Source organism: Pholis gunnellus (assembly GCF_910591455.1).
Source record: "Pholis gunnellus genome assembly, chromosome: 23".
Taxonomy (NCBI): domain Eukaryota; kingdom Metazoa; phylum Chordata; class Actinopteri; order Perciformes; family Pholidae; genus Pholis; species Pholis gunnellus.
In genome coordinates, this window is record NC_136550.1 from 142,795 (window position 1) to 159,060 (window position 16,266).

At 48.1% G+C, this 16,266-nt stretch overlaps 3 protein-coding genes across 3 annotated transcripts; 1 reads left to right on the forward strand and 2 right to left on the reverse strand.

The window, feature by feature from the left end:
* Positions 1 to 5: 5 nt before the first annotated feature.
* LOC306714830 (uncharacterized protein) lies at positions 6 to 5,165 on the reverse strand. The gene is made up of 8 exons (XM_079184974.1): positions 5,142 to 5,165; positions 3,042 to 3,544; positions 2,649 to 2,895; positions 2,362 to 2,567; positions 1,870 to 2,269; positions 1,660 to 1,746; positions 1,465 to 1,533; positions 6 to 1,376 (listed from the first exon to the last, which is right to left on the reverse strand). Exons 2-8 carry the CDS (start codon positions 3,507 to 3,509, stop codon positions 298 to 300), a joined length of 2,556 nt encoding a protein of 851 aa, XP_079041100.1. The 5' UTR covers positions 3,510 to 3,544; positions 5,142 to 5,165; the 3' UTR covers positions 6 to 297.
* A 989-nt stretch (positions 5,166 to 6,154) lies between these two features.
* On the forward strand, positions 6,155 to 11,748 carry atp1b2a (ATPase Na+/K+ transporting subunit beta 2a; the record flags this gene model as incomplete). Its single annotated transcript, XM_079184979.1, has 9 exons — positions 6,155 to 6,260; positions 8,234 to 8,362; positions 8,913 to 9,017; positions 9,112 to 9,191; positions 9,328 to 9,453; positions 9,569 to 9,628; positions 10,322 to 10,348; positions 10,545 to 10,640; positions 11,584 to 11,748. 9 exons carry the CDS (start codon positions 6,155 to 6,157, stop codon positions 11,746 to 11,748), a joined length of 894 nt encoding a protein of 297 aa, XP_079041105.1.
* A 1,086-nt stretch (positions 11,749 to 12,834) lies between these two features.
* Positions 12,835 to 16,257, reverse strand: LOC306714836 (high mobility group protein B2-like). Its single transcript, XM_079184983.1, has 5 exons — positions 16,112 to 16,257; positions 14,411 to 14,569; positions 14,108 to 14,259; positions 13,855 to 14,029; positions 12,835 to 13,616 (listed from the first exon to the last, which is right to left on the reverse strand). Exons 2-5 carry the CDS (start codon positions 14,558 to 14,560, stop codon positions 13,488 to 13,490), a joined length of 606 nt encoding a protein of 201 aa, XP_079041109.1. The 5' UTR covers positions 14,561 to 14,569; positions 16,112 to 16,257; the 3' UTR covers positions 12,835 to 13,487.
* Positions 16,258 to 16,266: the final 9 nt, after the last annotated feature.

Sequence of the window (16,266 nt, forward strand, 5' to 3'; positions counted from 1 at the left end):
TGAAGTTTAAAGCACGATATTTAATAGTATAAAGTTACATAAAATGTAAATACTCGAGTAAAGTAGAAGTACCTGAAGTACTGTCCTTCAGTACTTGAGGAGTCTAAATGACACAACGTTCTCCAGACTGATGCATTGAACTTTAAAATGTTGTACATTTTACTCTGGGGGGCACGAGGACCTCCTCGAGGTCCCGGGTCTTAAAAAGGTCCTGTGGACAACACAGCCTCGTTTACTTTGTACAGGAGGTTCAGGGTCTTCTACCTCATCGGTAGTGGACCCTTGTGGGTCCGTCCATTAGAAGTGGACCAGTCCAGAGTGTGGATTGGGCGGCGGTCCTGGGGCCGCCTCCTGGATCAGGTTTCGGTCCAGCTGCCTGCTGATTGAGTAGTGCTGGACCAAAGACTCGTCGGCCCAGTCTGTCCTGGACAGCAGCTGGTCCACGTGAGGCCCCAGGGTCCTGAGTGGAAGAGAGTATGGACTAATAGTGGGGTCCCGCTCCAGCAGTGACGGTCCAGAGCCTTGATGTGGCCCATCAGGTCCATAAGCTGGACCCGTCAGTATAGAAGGGTCCCGGTCCAGGGAAGTCTGCAGGCCCTGGGTCTGCTCGCCCAGTTGGTACAGCTGTTTTTTATGGACCTGAATGTGGTCCTGGTGGTCTAGTCTAGCATGGCACAGCTGCTTTTTGTGAATCTGTAGCTGGTCTTGCTGGTCCATCTGGACCTGGTACTGCTGTTTCTTCTGGTTGTGAATGTTGTCCTGGTCTTGGTGGTCCATCTGGACCTGGTACTGCTGTTTCTTCTGGTTGTGAATGTTGTCCTGGTCTTGGTGGTCCATCTGGACCTGGTACTGCTGTTTCTTCTGGTTGTGAATGTTGTCCTGGTCTTGGTGGTCCATCTGGACCTGGTACTGCTGTTTCTTCTGGTTGTGAATGTTGTCCTGGTCTTGGTGGTCCATCTGGACCTGGTACTGCTGTTTCTTCTGGTTGTGAATGTTGTCCTGGTCTTGGTGGTCCATCTGGGCCTGGTACTGCTGTTTCTTCTGGTTGTGGTCCTTGCCTTGTTGGTCCGTTTGAGCCTGGTACTGTTGCTGCTTCTTTTGGTTCTGGATCTGGTCTTGCTGTTCCTGGTTCTCCTGATGGTCCATCTGGGCATGGAACTGCTGCTTCTTTTGGCTCTGGATCTGGTTGTGCACCTGGTTCTTGATGTCTTTCCAGTGTCGCCCTCTGAGGACCGGCTCCAGGTCCAGACAGCGCTGACAGACCTCCTTTCCCGGTACCGACTGGACCAGCACGTGGACTCCCAACTGTCTCCAGACCGCCTCCTTCTCTGCAGAAGACCACGGGCGTCGGCGGACCTTCCCAGGAGCCACAGGGACTGAAAGACAGAAAGGCGGTGAGAAAAAAGGGGGTCTGAACAAAAATCAGTGATAGATTTGTGTTCAGCTGGATCCAGGTGGACCCACCTGTAGTCTGCAGCCTGGACTCTGGTGGACTCATGGAGGTCACCGGTCTGTTACTGCTCTGAGATGAAACTACAGGTAGAGAGACAGACCAGGTCAAAAAGCTCCATCTAGTGGACTACTAGAGTCAATATGTATTCTGATGAGGGGTCTTCATCTGTTTCAGGTTTAGGGTTCAGGATCAGAATCAGGACTCACCCTCTGGTCTGGGGTCAGACTGCTCTTTACACTTCCCAGCTCTTGATTGGACCGATCGTTTCTTCAGCTTGGCTCCGACTGCAGCGGCTAGAAAGAGTCACAAAGATCTTCAATGGTTTGATATAGAACCTGAACCCCAACAGAGAGTCTCGGTTCAAACTCTCGGACAAAGCTGAAGGACTAGTAACCAGACCACCCCCCCGGTGTTACCTGTGTTGGGGTCCGGGTTCAGCAGACCCAGGTTGTCCCATTCTCTCCCCAGCAGGTGGTAGAAGTCCGTGGTCTTGGCTGCAGCCTCCCAGTCTCCGTCCTGCAGACTTTCTCCGATTGCAATCTCACAAACCGTCTTCAACGTGGTCTTCACCGCCAGCGGAGGGCGGCTCCACCGGTATCCGGAGGCTTTCCTGGCGGCGGCCAAAGACAGAGTGAGGCGACCCGGAGCCAGAAGGTCCTGCAGGTTCTGGACGCCGGAGTCCAGAGATTTAGCAGCCAGGAGGAACCGGCCGAGCTCCCTCAGCTTCTGGCTCACGTAGTCGTACCTCCTCTGGCTGCCATCTTGGTTCCCCATCAACTTGTTTCCGTATTTACAGATCAACCAATCAGATTTGACCTGAACAGAGCGAGGAACAGCGGGGGGTCAACACAGAGACAGGTAGGGAGACAGACAGACCGGCAGATAGACAGGTTGACAGGTGTAAAGACCTGGTGTGAGACGTGGTCCTGGTTCATGCGGTGCAGGACTTCGCTGCAGCTCTCAGACGCTCCGCTGGATATTGGAAGGAGGCGAGATGCTGCAGCCTGGACCCTGATCCTCTTCCTGGGCTGGTCCGCTCCCGGGTCAGAGGTCACAGTTTGATCCACAACGGGGTCAGAAGTCATGGGCCGCTTGGTCTGGTCCGTCGTGTCTCCTGAGGGGTCAGAAGGTCGTGAAGGTGTATCCTCTGAGGACTTGTCGGTCCCGTCGGCTGCTGGATCGCAGGCCGACTTACCTGTGGGGTCAGAGGTCGTGTCCTTCACGAGGTCAGAGGTTGTGTCCTTCACGAGGTCAGAGGTCGTGGAGGCGGAGTCTTTGGAGGGGTCAGAGGTCAGCTTCTTACGACAGGACGCTTGATGTTTCCAGAGATCAGCACGAAGAAAGAAACCGAGGCAGAGCGGACAGGGAAGGTAGTTCCTCGCATCGACGTCCTCTGAGGGCTGACGCCACGGCACGATCTCTCCACTGCCCTGTCTGATCACCTGAGGGACAGACAGGTACACAGACAGACAGGTACACAGACAGACAGGTTAGCAGGCAGACAGGTAGTCAGGTACACTGGTGGGTAGACTCCGATATTAGACAGGTGGTCAGACAGACAGGTCAGCAGTTAGACAGGTGAACGAACCTCGATGTTGTGCATGTAGTTGCCTCTGCAGCGTAGTTGCTCCAGCAGCAGGTGTCGTTGTTTGGAGCCGGTCGGTAGTTTGCCGGCGGACTCTACTTCCTGTTGGTCGGCGTGTTTGGTGAGCAGGTGACGAGCGATCTTCACCTGAGGACGCCGACAGAACACGCAGTAATGTTTCTTATCCCAACGCCGCTTCCCATCGCTGCTCGTCCTCTTCACAGTCACGCCCTCCTTCTTCTCCTCCTGGCCCCGCCTCTTCTCCTCCTGGCCCCGCCTCTTCTCCTTCTGGCCCCGCCTCTTATCTCCGGGACACCGCCGTTTCTCTGCAGGGCCTCGCCTCTTCACCCTCTGGCCCCGCCTCCCTACGACAGCGGCCCGACGGCGTGGCCAGCGGGCGGCGGGCTTTGAGGGTTCATCCTCAGGAGACAACGTCTGGTCTGAGGAGTGGAGCTCCGTCTTGTTCGCCATGGCAACCTCAGAGTGGTTTCCACGGTAACAGAGACCTGACGATCAAACATACAGGTGAACATCAACAGGTGAGATGATTTCTACCTGAGCTCAGCTCTAACCTCTTTAAGGTTATTCATAACTTTTTCATTCATTTTCAAGAAGATCCGATCTGTTATTAGGAGGAGACACCTAGTCCCTCTAGTCCCTCTAGTCCCTCTGGTCCCTCTGGTCCTTCTAGTCCCTCTGGACCTTAAGGTCCTTTTGGTCCTTTTTCTCCTTCTGGTCCTTCTGACTTCACGTGATAACAACAACTATACGTACTTATTATCACGTGATAACAACTATACGTACTTATTATCACTTGATAACAACTATACGTACTTATTATCACGTGATAACAACTATACGTACTTATTATCACGTAAAACAACTATACGTACTTATTATCACGTAAAACAACTATACGTACTTATTATCACGTGATAACAACTATACGTACTTATTATCACGTGATAACAACTATACGTACTTATTATCACGTGATAACAACTATACGTACTTATTATCACGTAAAACAACTATACGTACTTATTATCACGTGATAACAACTATACGTACTTATTATCACGTAAAACAACTATACGTGCTTATTATCACGTGATAACAACTATACGTACTTATTATCACGTGATAACAACTATATGTACTTATTATCACGTGATAACAACTATACGTACTTATTATCACGTAAAACAACAACTATACGTACTTATTATCACGTGATAACAACTATACGTACTTATTATCACGTAAAACAACTAAACGTACTTAATATCACGTGATAACGATACGTACTTATTATCACGTAAAACAACAACTATACGTACTTATTATCACGTGATAACAACTATACGTACTTATTATCACGTAAAACAACAACTATACGTACTTATTATCACGTGATAACAACTATACGTACTTATTATCGTGATAATAACTGATATGATAAACAAGTCCTCTAGAGTCTAGGAACATGATGGATGTTCACCCTTTAAAGCTGTAACCCTCCAGACATGTAAACAAACATGTGGACCATTAAGAACCTCATTAGGACTGGTTCTTAATGAGGACTGGTTCTTAAGGACTGGTTCTGTGGATGTGGACCATCTCTATTGTTCGATCCCCGGATCCTCTTTAATGAGCAGAGTCTTAACGTTCAGAGAGAAGCTAAAGTCGGTTAGCCGAACACTAAATGAGATGTTTTCTGAATGGAGTCTGGTGCTGCCTCCTCCTCTCTGCACCACTCAGCTAGTGGACATGGGACCTCCGGGTCCAGGTTTAGGGTCCAGGTGGTTTAGGGTTTCTGTGTTCAGACGGACTCACACTAACCGATGAATAAACATGATGATGACAGACAGACCGATGGAGGTCAGGAGCCCGTCAGAGGACGGCGTGTCCGATAATGGAAGCGTATTTACCTTCGGACTAGATGCTAAAGGCTAGCAGCATCGTGGCTGTTAGCATTCAGGGAGCTAACGTGTAGCTAGCTAACATCGCGTGACGTCAAACAGACGCAGAGGAGAAACGAACAGCTGATAGCAAACACGATGAGACACAAAATCAACTTAAAACACCTGAAACCGTCCTCACCGTGAGACGGTCCTTCTTCTTCTATGGTTTCCTTTAGTTCCTACAGCGAGACACCGCCACCTATTGACCAAGACTGTTATAATACGATTGACTGTTTATATATAGACTGTTTATAACAACTACTGTTTATAACAACTACTGTTTATATCAACAATAGACTATTTATAACAGGATGCACTCTGATAAACTGTAGTACTGTGTGATTAATAGTACTGTGATAAACTGTAGTATTGTGAGTAATAGTACTGTGATAAACTGTAGTACTGTGTGATTAATAGTACTGTGATAAACTGTAGTACTGTGATAAACAGTAGTACTGTGTGAGTAAAGTACTGTGTGATAAACTGTAGTACTGTGTGAGTAATACTGTGTGAGTAATAGTACTGTGTGATAAACTGTAGTACTGTGTGTAATAGTACTGTGTGATAAACTGTAGTACTGTGTGTGTAATAGTACTGTGTGAGTAATAGTACTGTGTGATAAACTGTAGTACTGTGTGTAATAGTACTTTGTGATAAACTGTAGTACTGTGTGAGTAATAGTACTGTGTGATAAACTGTAGTACTGTGTGATAAACTGTAGTATTGTGTGTGTAATAGTACTTTGTGATAAACTGATAAACAGGTGACACATGAGACGTCATCAAACGGGAGACGTCACAGGCTGCAGGGGGCGGGGTCTGTCTTGATGAGACCGCTCTGTGATTGGCGGTGTAAAGGGAGCAGGTGTGACGTCATGCCGTGTTTGGGGGAGGAGGAGTGAACCGTCCTGTCTCACTCTCCGTCTGTCTCTCCGTCTCTCGGTGTCGTCTCACCGATCATCATCATCATCATCATCATCATCATCATTGATCCACCGGATCGATTCTCCCTCACCGACCACCGTCTTTAAAGTCGAAGCAGCAGCAGCAGCGGAGGGAGGTTCGTGCTCGTGCCGTCATAACGGGAACATCGCGCGCCGTCTGAGTCCACAGACCGACCTCCATCTTCATCCTCTTCATCCTCTTCATCATCATGTCCGGTACCAAGGAGGAGGACCGTAAAGGATCCGGCGAGTGGCGGGAATTCTTCTGGAACCCGAGAACTCACGAGCTGCTGGGCCGAACCGCCTCGAGCTGGGGTGAGTCACGTTACTCTCTTCTACTCTCGTTACTGTCGTTACTCCCGTTACTAACCCCCCCCCCCCCCACACACACACACACACACACACACACACACACACACACCGGTCTGTCTCCCTATGATGAGCCTTTCGACCTCAATTTAAATCATCTTATCGATGAATAATAATAATAATATTACATGATAATATATGGTAATATAATTATATGATCATATTATTATTATACGATATTATATGATATTATATATATAATACATATATATAATACTTATTATATTATATATATAAGAGCTCCGTGTTCAGATGAAGATTAAACCGTTTCATAATCTGCAGTTTAAATGTACGAACAAGTCACCTGTACGAACAAGTTACCTGTACGAACAAGTCACCTGTACGGATCAGTCACCTGTACGGATCAGTCACCTGTACGAACCAGTTACCTGTACGAACAAGTCACCTGTACGGACCAGTCACCTGTACGAACAAGTTACCTGTACGAACAAGTCACCTGTACGGATCAGTCACCTGTACGGATCAGTCACCTGTACGAACAAGTTACCTGTACGAACAAGTCACCTGTACGGACCAGTCACCTGTACGAACAAGTCACCTGTACGAACAAGTCACCTGTACGGACCAGTCACCTGTACGGACAAGTCACCTGTACGGATCAGTCACCTGTACGGACAAGTCACCTGTACGGACCAGTCACCTGTACGGACCAGTCACCTGTACGGACAAGTCACCTGTACGGACAAGTCACCTGTACGAACAAGTTACCTGTACGAACAAGTCACCTGTACGGACCAGTCACCTGTACGGATCAGTCACCTGTACGGACAAGTCACCTGTACGGACAAGTCACCTGTACGGATCAGTCACCTGTACGGACAAGTCACCTGTACGGACCAGTCACCTGTACGGACCAGTCACCTGTACGGACAAGTCACCTGTACGAACAAGTTACCTGTACGGACCAGTTACCTGTACGAACAAGTCACCTGTACGAACAAGTCACCTGTACGGACCAGTTACCCGTACGGACAAGTCACCCGTACGAACAAGTCACCCGTACGGACCAGTCACCCGTACGGACAGGTCACCCGTACGGACCGGTCACCCGTACGGACAAGTCACCCGTACGGACAAGTCACCCGTACGGACAAGTCACCCGTACGGACAAGTCACCCGTACGGATCAGTCACCCGTACGGATCAGTCACCTGTACGGATCAGTCACCCGTACGGACAAGTCACCCGTACGGACAAGTCACCCGTACGGACAAGTCACCTGTACGGACAAGTCACTTGTATGGACCAGTTACCTGTATGGATTAGTCTTTATAATGTCAGTGCTATAAACTGAGTCTGCTCTTGCTTTACATAACTACACTCTTATGATGTCATATTTCCCATCATGCACCAGGTCATTGTGGCCTTGATGGAGACTGAAGGACACACACAGACACACACACACACTGATGCATACACACAGACACACTGATGCATACACACACACTGAGCGTGTGTGTGTATGCATCTGTGTTAATCTGGATTAAGCAGACAGACGAGGTTGATTGGACTGTAATATATACACACACACACACACACGTTGGTAGTAATGTACTTGTGAGGACCCTCATTGACGACATTTGAATTTGATGAAACAAATGACCTTAAAGTCAGAATGAGTTTTCAGAACAGCATGAGCATCAGGGTCACATCATTAGTAAACGTTAAACTGACTTCTGTTCATGTAAAATCTAAAAGTGACCAATAAGAAGAAGAGAAGAGCGAGAGAGAGCGAGAGATTATACCCTCCCCCGCTCCTCCCCCAACACACACTGAATGTAGGTCATCAGCAGGGGGCGGGGCTAAAGAGGATTATAAACATGATATTTAGAGGATGAAAGTGCTCGACTTTATAATTAAGACCCCTCCCCCTTTGTCTCCCCTTTGTCTCCCCCTCAGGTCTGATCCTGCTCTTCTACCTGGTCTTCTACCTGTTCCTGACGGGCATGTTTGTTCTCACCATGTACATCATGCTGCTGACGCTCGACGACTACAAGCCCACCTGGCAGGACCGCCTGGAGACTCCAGGTAACAATGGTGATGATTGGTTAACGAGGTTCAGCCTGTGATTGGTTAACGAGGTTCAGCCTGTGACCGGTTAACGAGGCTCAGCCTGTGACCGGTTAACGAGGCTCAGCCTGTGATTGGTTAACGAGGCTCAGTCTGTGACCGGTTAACGAGGTTCAGCCTGTGACCGGTTAACGAGGCTCAGCCTGTGACCGGTTAACGAGGCTCAGCCTGTGACCGGTTAACGAGGCTCAGCCTGTGATTGGTTAACGAGGCTCAGCCTGTGATTGGTTAACGAGGCTCAGCCTGTGACCGGTTAACGAGGCTCAGCCTGTGACCGGTTAACGAGGTTCAGCCTGTGATTGGTTAACGAGGTTCAGCCTGTGACTGGTTAACGAGGCTCAGCCTGTGACCGGTTAACGAGGCTCAGCCTGTGACCGGTTAACGAGGCTCAGCCTGTGACCGGTTAACGAGGCTCAGCCTGTGACCGGTTAACGAGGCTCAGCCTGTGACCGGTTAACGAGGCTCAGTCTGTGATTGGTTAACGAGGACGTGTGCTCTCATGTTTCAGGGATGATGATTCGTCCAAAGGGAGACCAGCTGGAGATCAGGTTCTCCGTCTCAGAATCTGAAAGCTGGAACGGTTTCATCCAGAACCTCGACCGCTTCCTGACTCGTAAGAGTCACGTTATCGTAACATTTAATGACATCATCACTCGTTACATATATTTATATAATAATATATATTATCTCTGTGTGTCTGTCTGCAGCGTACGACGACAGCTATCAGGTTCAGACCAACGATAACTGTTCTCCAGATCAATACTTCATTCAGGAGGACAGTGGAGAGGTAAACCTGTCTGTCTCACCCTCTGCCTTCTTGTCTGCCTCTGCCCGTCTCACTCTCCCCCTGTCTGTCTGTCTCACCCTCTGCCTTCTTGTCTGCCTCTGCCCGTCTCACTCTCCCCCTGCCTGTCTGTCTGCAGGTCAGGAACAACCCAAAGCGTTCGTGTCAGTTTAACCGGACGATGTTGGAGGAATGTTCAGGGATCTCTGATCGCTTCTTTGGTTACAGCAGCGGTCAGCCGTGTATCCTCATCAAACTGAACCGGGTCCGTTTATGAACACGTCAACATAAAGACGCACATATAAACACGTATATATCATACAATACACATACATATATATCATACAAAGACCTGTCTGTCTACCTGTCTGTCCCTACAGGTGATCGGTATGTTGCCGGGGAAGGACGGTCTGTCTCCTTATGTCACCTGTGGAGCAAAGGTCTGAATCTGTCTGTCTGCTACATCCTGTCTGTCTGCTACATCCTGTCTGTCTGCTACATCCTGTCTGTCTGCTACATCCTGTCTGTCTGCTACATCCTGTCTGTGTTGTGCTGTTCAGTGTTTTTATGTGAACTACACTCTGATTGAACTACAAGGACGACGCTCTGACACCGGCAGCAGGTCTCTGACCGATGAACTCCACCGGACCCCAGACAGCAAACCTGACGTGGTTCTACTGCCGGAGAGGAGAACGTCTAGTAGACGGACAACGTGTCACCATCACGTCAACAGGATGTAGACGTTCTCTTTAGAGGAGAACGTCTAGTAGACGGACAACGTGTCACCATCACGTCAACAGGATGTAGACGTTCTCTTTAGAGGAGAACGTCTAGTAGACGTTCTCTTTAGAGAGGAGAACGTCTAGTAGACGGACAACGTGCCACCATCACGTCAACAGGATGTAGACGTTCCCACGGTGGTCCAGAACCTTTGATCACTCCCTGAACACAGGAGAGCCTGAAGAACCGAATAGGGGAGGAGGTCCGGTCTGTCTGTCTGTCTGTCTGTCTGTCTGTCTGTCTGTCTGTCTGTCTGTCTGTCTGTCTGTCTGTCTGTCTGTCTGTCTGTCTGTCTGTCTGTCTGTCTGTCTGTCTCATCTGCTGTCTCCATCTTGTCATCCTTTCATCATCAGAGGTACAGAGTGGAGGAAGATGAGTGGGTAAGAACAGTAGAAAAGAAGATTGTAGAACCTAGAACCAGAGACACAACGTAGAACATCAACAGAAGCTCTCTTGGTTAAGGTTTCTGTCTGAACTGAGGCATTGATCTGTGTGTGTGTGTGTGTCTCTCTTTCTGTGTGTGTGTGTGTGTGTGTGTGTGTGTGTGTGTGTGTGTGTGTGTGTGTGTGTGTGCAGAGGGAGGACGGTGATAAGATCGGACCTCTGGCGTACTACCCTCCTAACGGAACCTTTAACCTCATGTACTACCCGTACTACGGCAAGAAAGCTCAGGTAACAAACTCAACACGCTGTAAATCAGAGGTCTTCAACAGGAGGTCCGCGGACCCCCAGGGGGTCTGTGGGGGTACTGCAGGGGGTCTGTGGAGGTACTGCAGGGGGTCCTTGGGGGTACTGCAGGGGGTCTGTGGAGTTACTGCAGGGGGTCCGTGGGGGTACTGCAGGGGGTCCGTGGGGGTTATTTATTAGTTTAATAGTGTGTGTGTGTGACAGTGGCACTAATAGAACATCACTCACTTTAGTTTCAACACATGTTTAAAATGAAAACATGAATTTGAACAGCTGATTATCATCATGAACAGACGGTGTTGATGATGTCATTGGGGTCAGCTGAAGGTGTGTTTATAGATGTCAGCGGCCCCCCCACTCACTGTGACAACATGAACACATGAACCTGTGTGTTTGAACAGCTCAGTGTTTAATGCACAGTAAAGAGGTGTGTTTTAATATTAAACACCGTTCATACGATATGTCTAGTCGGGGTCCTGATCCATCTGTCAGTTTGGGGTCCTTGTCCTGGAAGACCTCTGATGTAGATCATGTTCATAGATCTCATGGATCCTCCGAGATCTATTTCAGTAAATCAATCATGTGTTCATCTCAGAAGGATCCAGTAGACCAGATCCATGAGACCCAGTGGATCAGGTGGATCCAGTAGATCAGGTGGATCCAGTAGATCAGTTGGATCCAGTAGATCCAGTAGATCAGGTGGATCCAGTAGATCAGTTGGATCCAGTAGACCCAGTAGATCAGGTGGATCCAGTTGATCAGTTGGATCCAGTAGATCAGGTGGATCCAGTAGATCAGGTGGATCCAGTAGATCAGGTGGATCCAGTAGAATCATGGTCTCGGGTACATATTACTTCCTTATTGAACGAGTGAGACTATGCTGACAGTGATGTCATATAATGAGTGTGTGATGTGTTCAATGTCTCAGGTAAACTACACTCAGCCGCTTGTGGCCGTGAAGTTCCTGAACGCCTCTCTGAACACCGACATCGACGTCGAGTGTAGAATCAACTCCAACACTCTCACCGAGGGAAGCGAGAGAGACAAGTTCGCTGGACGGGTTTCCTTCAAGCTGAGAATCAACGACAAATAGACACACACACACACACACACACACACACACACACACACACACACACACACACACACTTTACTGACCCTCTATTTTTAAGTATTTGTAACCTTTGATTACGGACCGATTGTCGTCTCGTTTTGTATTTCTACCCTCACACACCAGCTGTGATGTCACAGGATGGACTGACTTCACCTCCATGAAGATCAAAGTGTTGATCTCACAGCTGATCCGTTGATCTAGTCACATGTTTATTACATGTTTATTACTTTGTTACATGTTTATTTATTTGGGTTATTTATGAAGTGTCTTTTGTAACGTTTTATCGGTTATTCTAACTGGTTGTTCTCCTTGTGTTGCCATGGAAGCAGCTGTTTAGTAACCATGGCAACATGTCACATCTTTTATGTTTTGTCTCGTTGGTTGATTAGTAACTTAAGGAGTTAGTTGAGTTAGGAAGTCATTACGTGTTTTTGTTTGTTTCTTTGTCTATTGTTGTCATCACGTGAGCATGACAACTGTTACCATGACAACCAGGCCATGTGACCCCCCAACCCCGTGGCCTCACCTGTCAATCACTCGTCCTGCCACCTGGACACGCCCCTCCCCACCTGTACTGCTCTCAACCAATCGTCTTCCTCTAAAGAGTTGGGCAGATCGTCCTGATGTATGATGTCATACCATACTTTGTGATTGGTTGATTTATCCCGCCTGAAAATGTCCTTTGAACAAACAATAAAATAACTAAAAGAAAGAAAAACTACAAAAACAACCCGTCTGTGTGGTTAATAGAGACGATACAACCTGCTTCAAAGACTACAACCTGCCACACTTCCTGCTTCAAAGACTACAACTTTATGAATTTCTCGCCCAAGTTGAAATGATTAACTGTGTGTCATGAGGCCACGCCCCCTCTGTGTGGTGGTGTCTTCAGTCCAGAGAGAGGAGTGTGACATCACTCCAGTGACATCACGTGAGAAGGTCAACACGACGAGGGACCGCTGTGTGTCAACATGAGGGTCGGGGTCGGGTGGAGAGTCGGGGGACAGACAGACAGACAGACAGACAGACAGACACCAGTGAAGAAGACAAAGACGATCGTTGTTGTTTCGGTTCGTTTTATTATAAAAGTTTCTACACTGACAGCGAACAAAGAACAGAAAAACATCCAATAAACCTCCAGTAAGAAAATAAAAAACAACAACAACATCATCATCATCGTGATGATGAAGAGCAGGAAGGGGGGCTTAGGTTTCCATGGTACCACACAGGGGGGAGGGGGCTGGGGTAACCATGGTAACAGTGAGGGGGGGCATTACTGTACTGTTCAACAGTTTAACATCTGATGACCACACACACACACACACACACACACACACACACGCACGCACGCACGCACACACACAGTGTGTTTCAGAGCGACCTGGTTCAGAACAGATGATTAAAAGTTTAAAATCACACGACATGTTTAGACTCGTGAGGTCATGTGACCGTCATCAGATGAATGTTCTGATTCTCAGCTTCAGTTTTTACAGTTAAAGTCGTAAACGTTCAGCAGACGAGTCGTGATGCTTAATACAGGTGAACCTACTGACACACACACACACACACACACACACACACACACACACACACACACACACACACACACACACACACACACACACACACACACACACACACACACACACACACACACACACACACACACACACACACACACACACACACACCTCTCTCATTCAGCTGCAGCTCTTCCTCTACTCGTCATCGTCATCATCATCATCATCCTCTCCCTCGTCATCCTCCTCTTCCTGTCCTCCTCCCTGAGCTGAAGATCCGGGGTTCCTGGCGTAAGTTGTTCCACCGCCGCGGTACGCCACCATGTCCTGTAGGACAGACGGGTAGTTAGCTTCAGAGGCTCTTCACTGTGATAACAGTCATAACACAGTAATAACACAGTAATAACACAAGCAGTCACGACAAACGGTAACGCGTGATGTTTACAGTCTCTAATAATGAAAATGATGTTAAAGCTGAGAGGACACATCCACTACTCTCTACCCGTCTCCCTCCCCCCTCAGGGCCACTCCCCCCTCCCCCTCTCTGCCCCTCAGAGCCACTCACCCGGTCGTATTTCTCCCGTAGTTTCTGGGCCTTCTCCTCAAAGGGGACCTTGTCGGTCTGGGTCTGTTTGCCCCACAGCTCCCCCAGCCTCTTGGCACAGTCTCCTATAGACAGACCCGGGTACTGCTGCTTCACGCTGGGCCGGTACTCGCTGCAGAACACAAAGAACGCAGACCTGCAACACACAGACTGAGGGTTAGACGGGTAGACCGGGAGCAGCACGGAGGCTTGGTCTGGAGGTCTGAACACGTACGGGGGTCTCTTGGGGGCGTTGGGGTCTTTCTTCTTGCGGCCCCTCTTCCCGAAGCCTTTGGGTGGGATGTAGTCTCTCATGTCGTTGTTGTAACGAACCTTATCGGCCTTCGCCATGTCCTCGAAACACTTCTTATCTCCAGCAGTGAGACCCTGAAACCACATGAACACATGAATATATACACACATGAACACATGAATATCTACTGACATGAACACATGAATATATACACACATGAACACATTAATATCTACTGACATGAACACATGATTATATGTTGATATCTACTGTCCCCCGTCTCACCTTCCACCTCTCGGAGCACTTCTTGGAGAACTCGGCGAAGTTGACGGACTGCTCCGGGTGCTTCTTGCGGTGTTCTTCTCTACACGTCTGGACGAAGAAGGCGTACGCCGACGTCTTCCCCTTCGGCTTGTTGACGTCTTTACGCATCATCCTGGCGTCCTGGTGGACGGAGACAAGAGGACATTAAGACAAAACAGTGGTGCCGTTCTGATGGATTTACAGTAATAGTATATTTTATTCATCACATCATCAATCTAACTCATTAATAACAGTTAACCATGTTACGGGTTAATCATTGTGTCAGTCAACAGGTCAACCTGCTGATCATATTAATCAGTTAATAAATTAATCATTTCATCCATGAAATGTTAAAATAGAGACAGATCATTAAGAGGATTGTTGTAATGTAATGATTATCGATACACTATGTTGATATAACAATAGATCATTGTGTTTCACATTTGAACTAAACATATTAAAAGATGAATAACAACAAATAGATCAATAATCAATAATTAGTTTGATTTAAAACATGTAAACCATCTGTGTGGAATGACCCTTTAACCTACATGGTTTGAGTCATAATGTTTAAATAACTTTTATTAATAATCATGTTTAAAGATCACATCAACTCTGTCCGTCGTCCAATAGGAAGTCTCCGTTAAATGTCCGTTAAATAACGGCTGGTCTCACGCGCTGATCGTGAACAACAAAGAACAAAGTGGGGTCCATTTTATCATCCGAGGATCGAGGAGGCCCACGAACCAGAGAGAGCTACACCGAGCCCTCTTCTGGTCCGGGACGGTGCCTCCACGTCCCCCCGCCCGGTCCCTCCGCTCTGCCTGTGAATGGGGGTCTATGAGCCGTAGAGACGAACGAAGACTAAAGCTAGCGCGTCTTCTATGGACGTCCATTGACTGCTGCAGTTAGCTTAGCCATGCTAACAGGCTAGCTCCGACTAGAACGAGGACTACTGGTGCAGTTAGCTTAGCAGTGCTAACGAGCTAGCTCCCACAGAACAATGACTACTGGTGCAGTTAGCTTAGCAGTGCTAACAAGCTAGCTCCCACAGAACAATGACTATTGCTGCAGTTAGCATAGCCGTGCTAACAGGCTAGCTCCGACAGAACAATGAGCCACCATTTGCTTTCCCGCCCTTCAGTGGAGCTAGCCGGCCCATCCCCCTCCGCTAGCAGCATGCTAACGTTAGCTAGCAGGCGGAGAAAAACAACCCATGTTTAAAATCACACGCCGGTTATAACCCACAATAACAGACTAGTTATATCTATTTATAATATAGTTATATATATCACCGTTCAAACACAGAGACACGCGTGTGTGTTTGCAACGTAAATCTGCTCAGAACGCTCAGCTACGCATTTACAACGTAGGGCCCATCTATGCTCTGGAGAGGTCAGCGTTGCGTCGACGGGACCCGGCTATGTCCTGCAGTCACACTCTTTAATGGGCGTTTCGTGGTTACAACGAGACGTAACGAACAGTCCACAGAGACCAACAGACAGGTTCAGACATAAGAACACTTATCACGACCCGACACGTTCTGACCCGAGCAGCGGCCATTTTATTCCTGTTTGTGCATCTTTCTTCACGGAGCTTTTTATGACAGGATTCTGCAGAATAAGTCAGAGGCCGCTCATTGTGATAAACGTGATATATGAGACCCCAGTCAGCTGTACTCACTGTGTGGACGGCCGGCTGCAAGCTGAAGCAGACTCTGGATCGGTTTTCTGTGTTTTGTTGTTGTGGCTGAAGCAGACTGTGGGTCGGTTCTTGTTGTTGTTTGGGGGCTGAAGCAGCGACTGGAGACGTCGGGTCTTTTTTTAAATGGTTCGAGC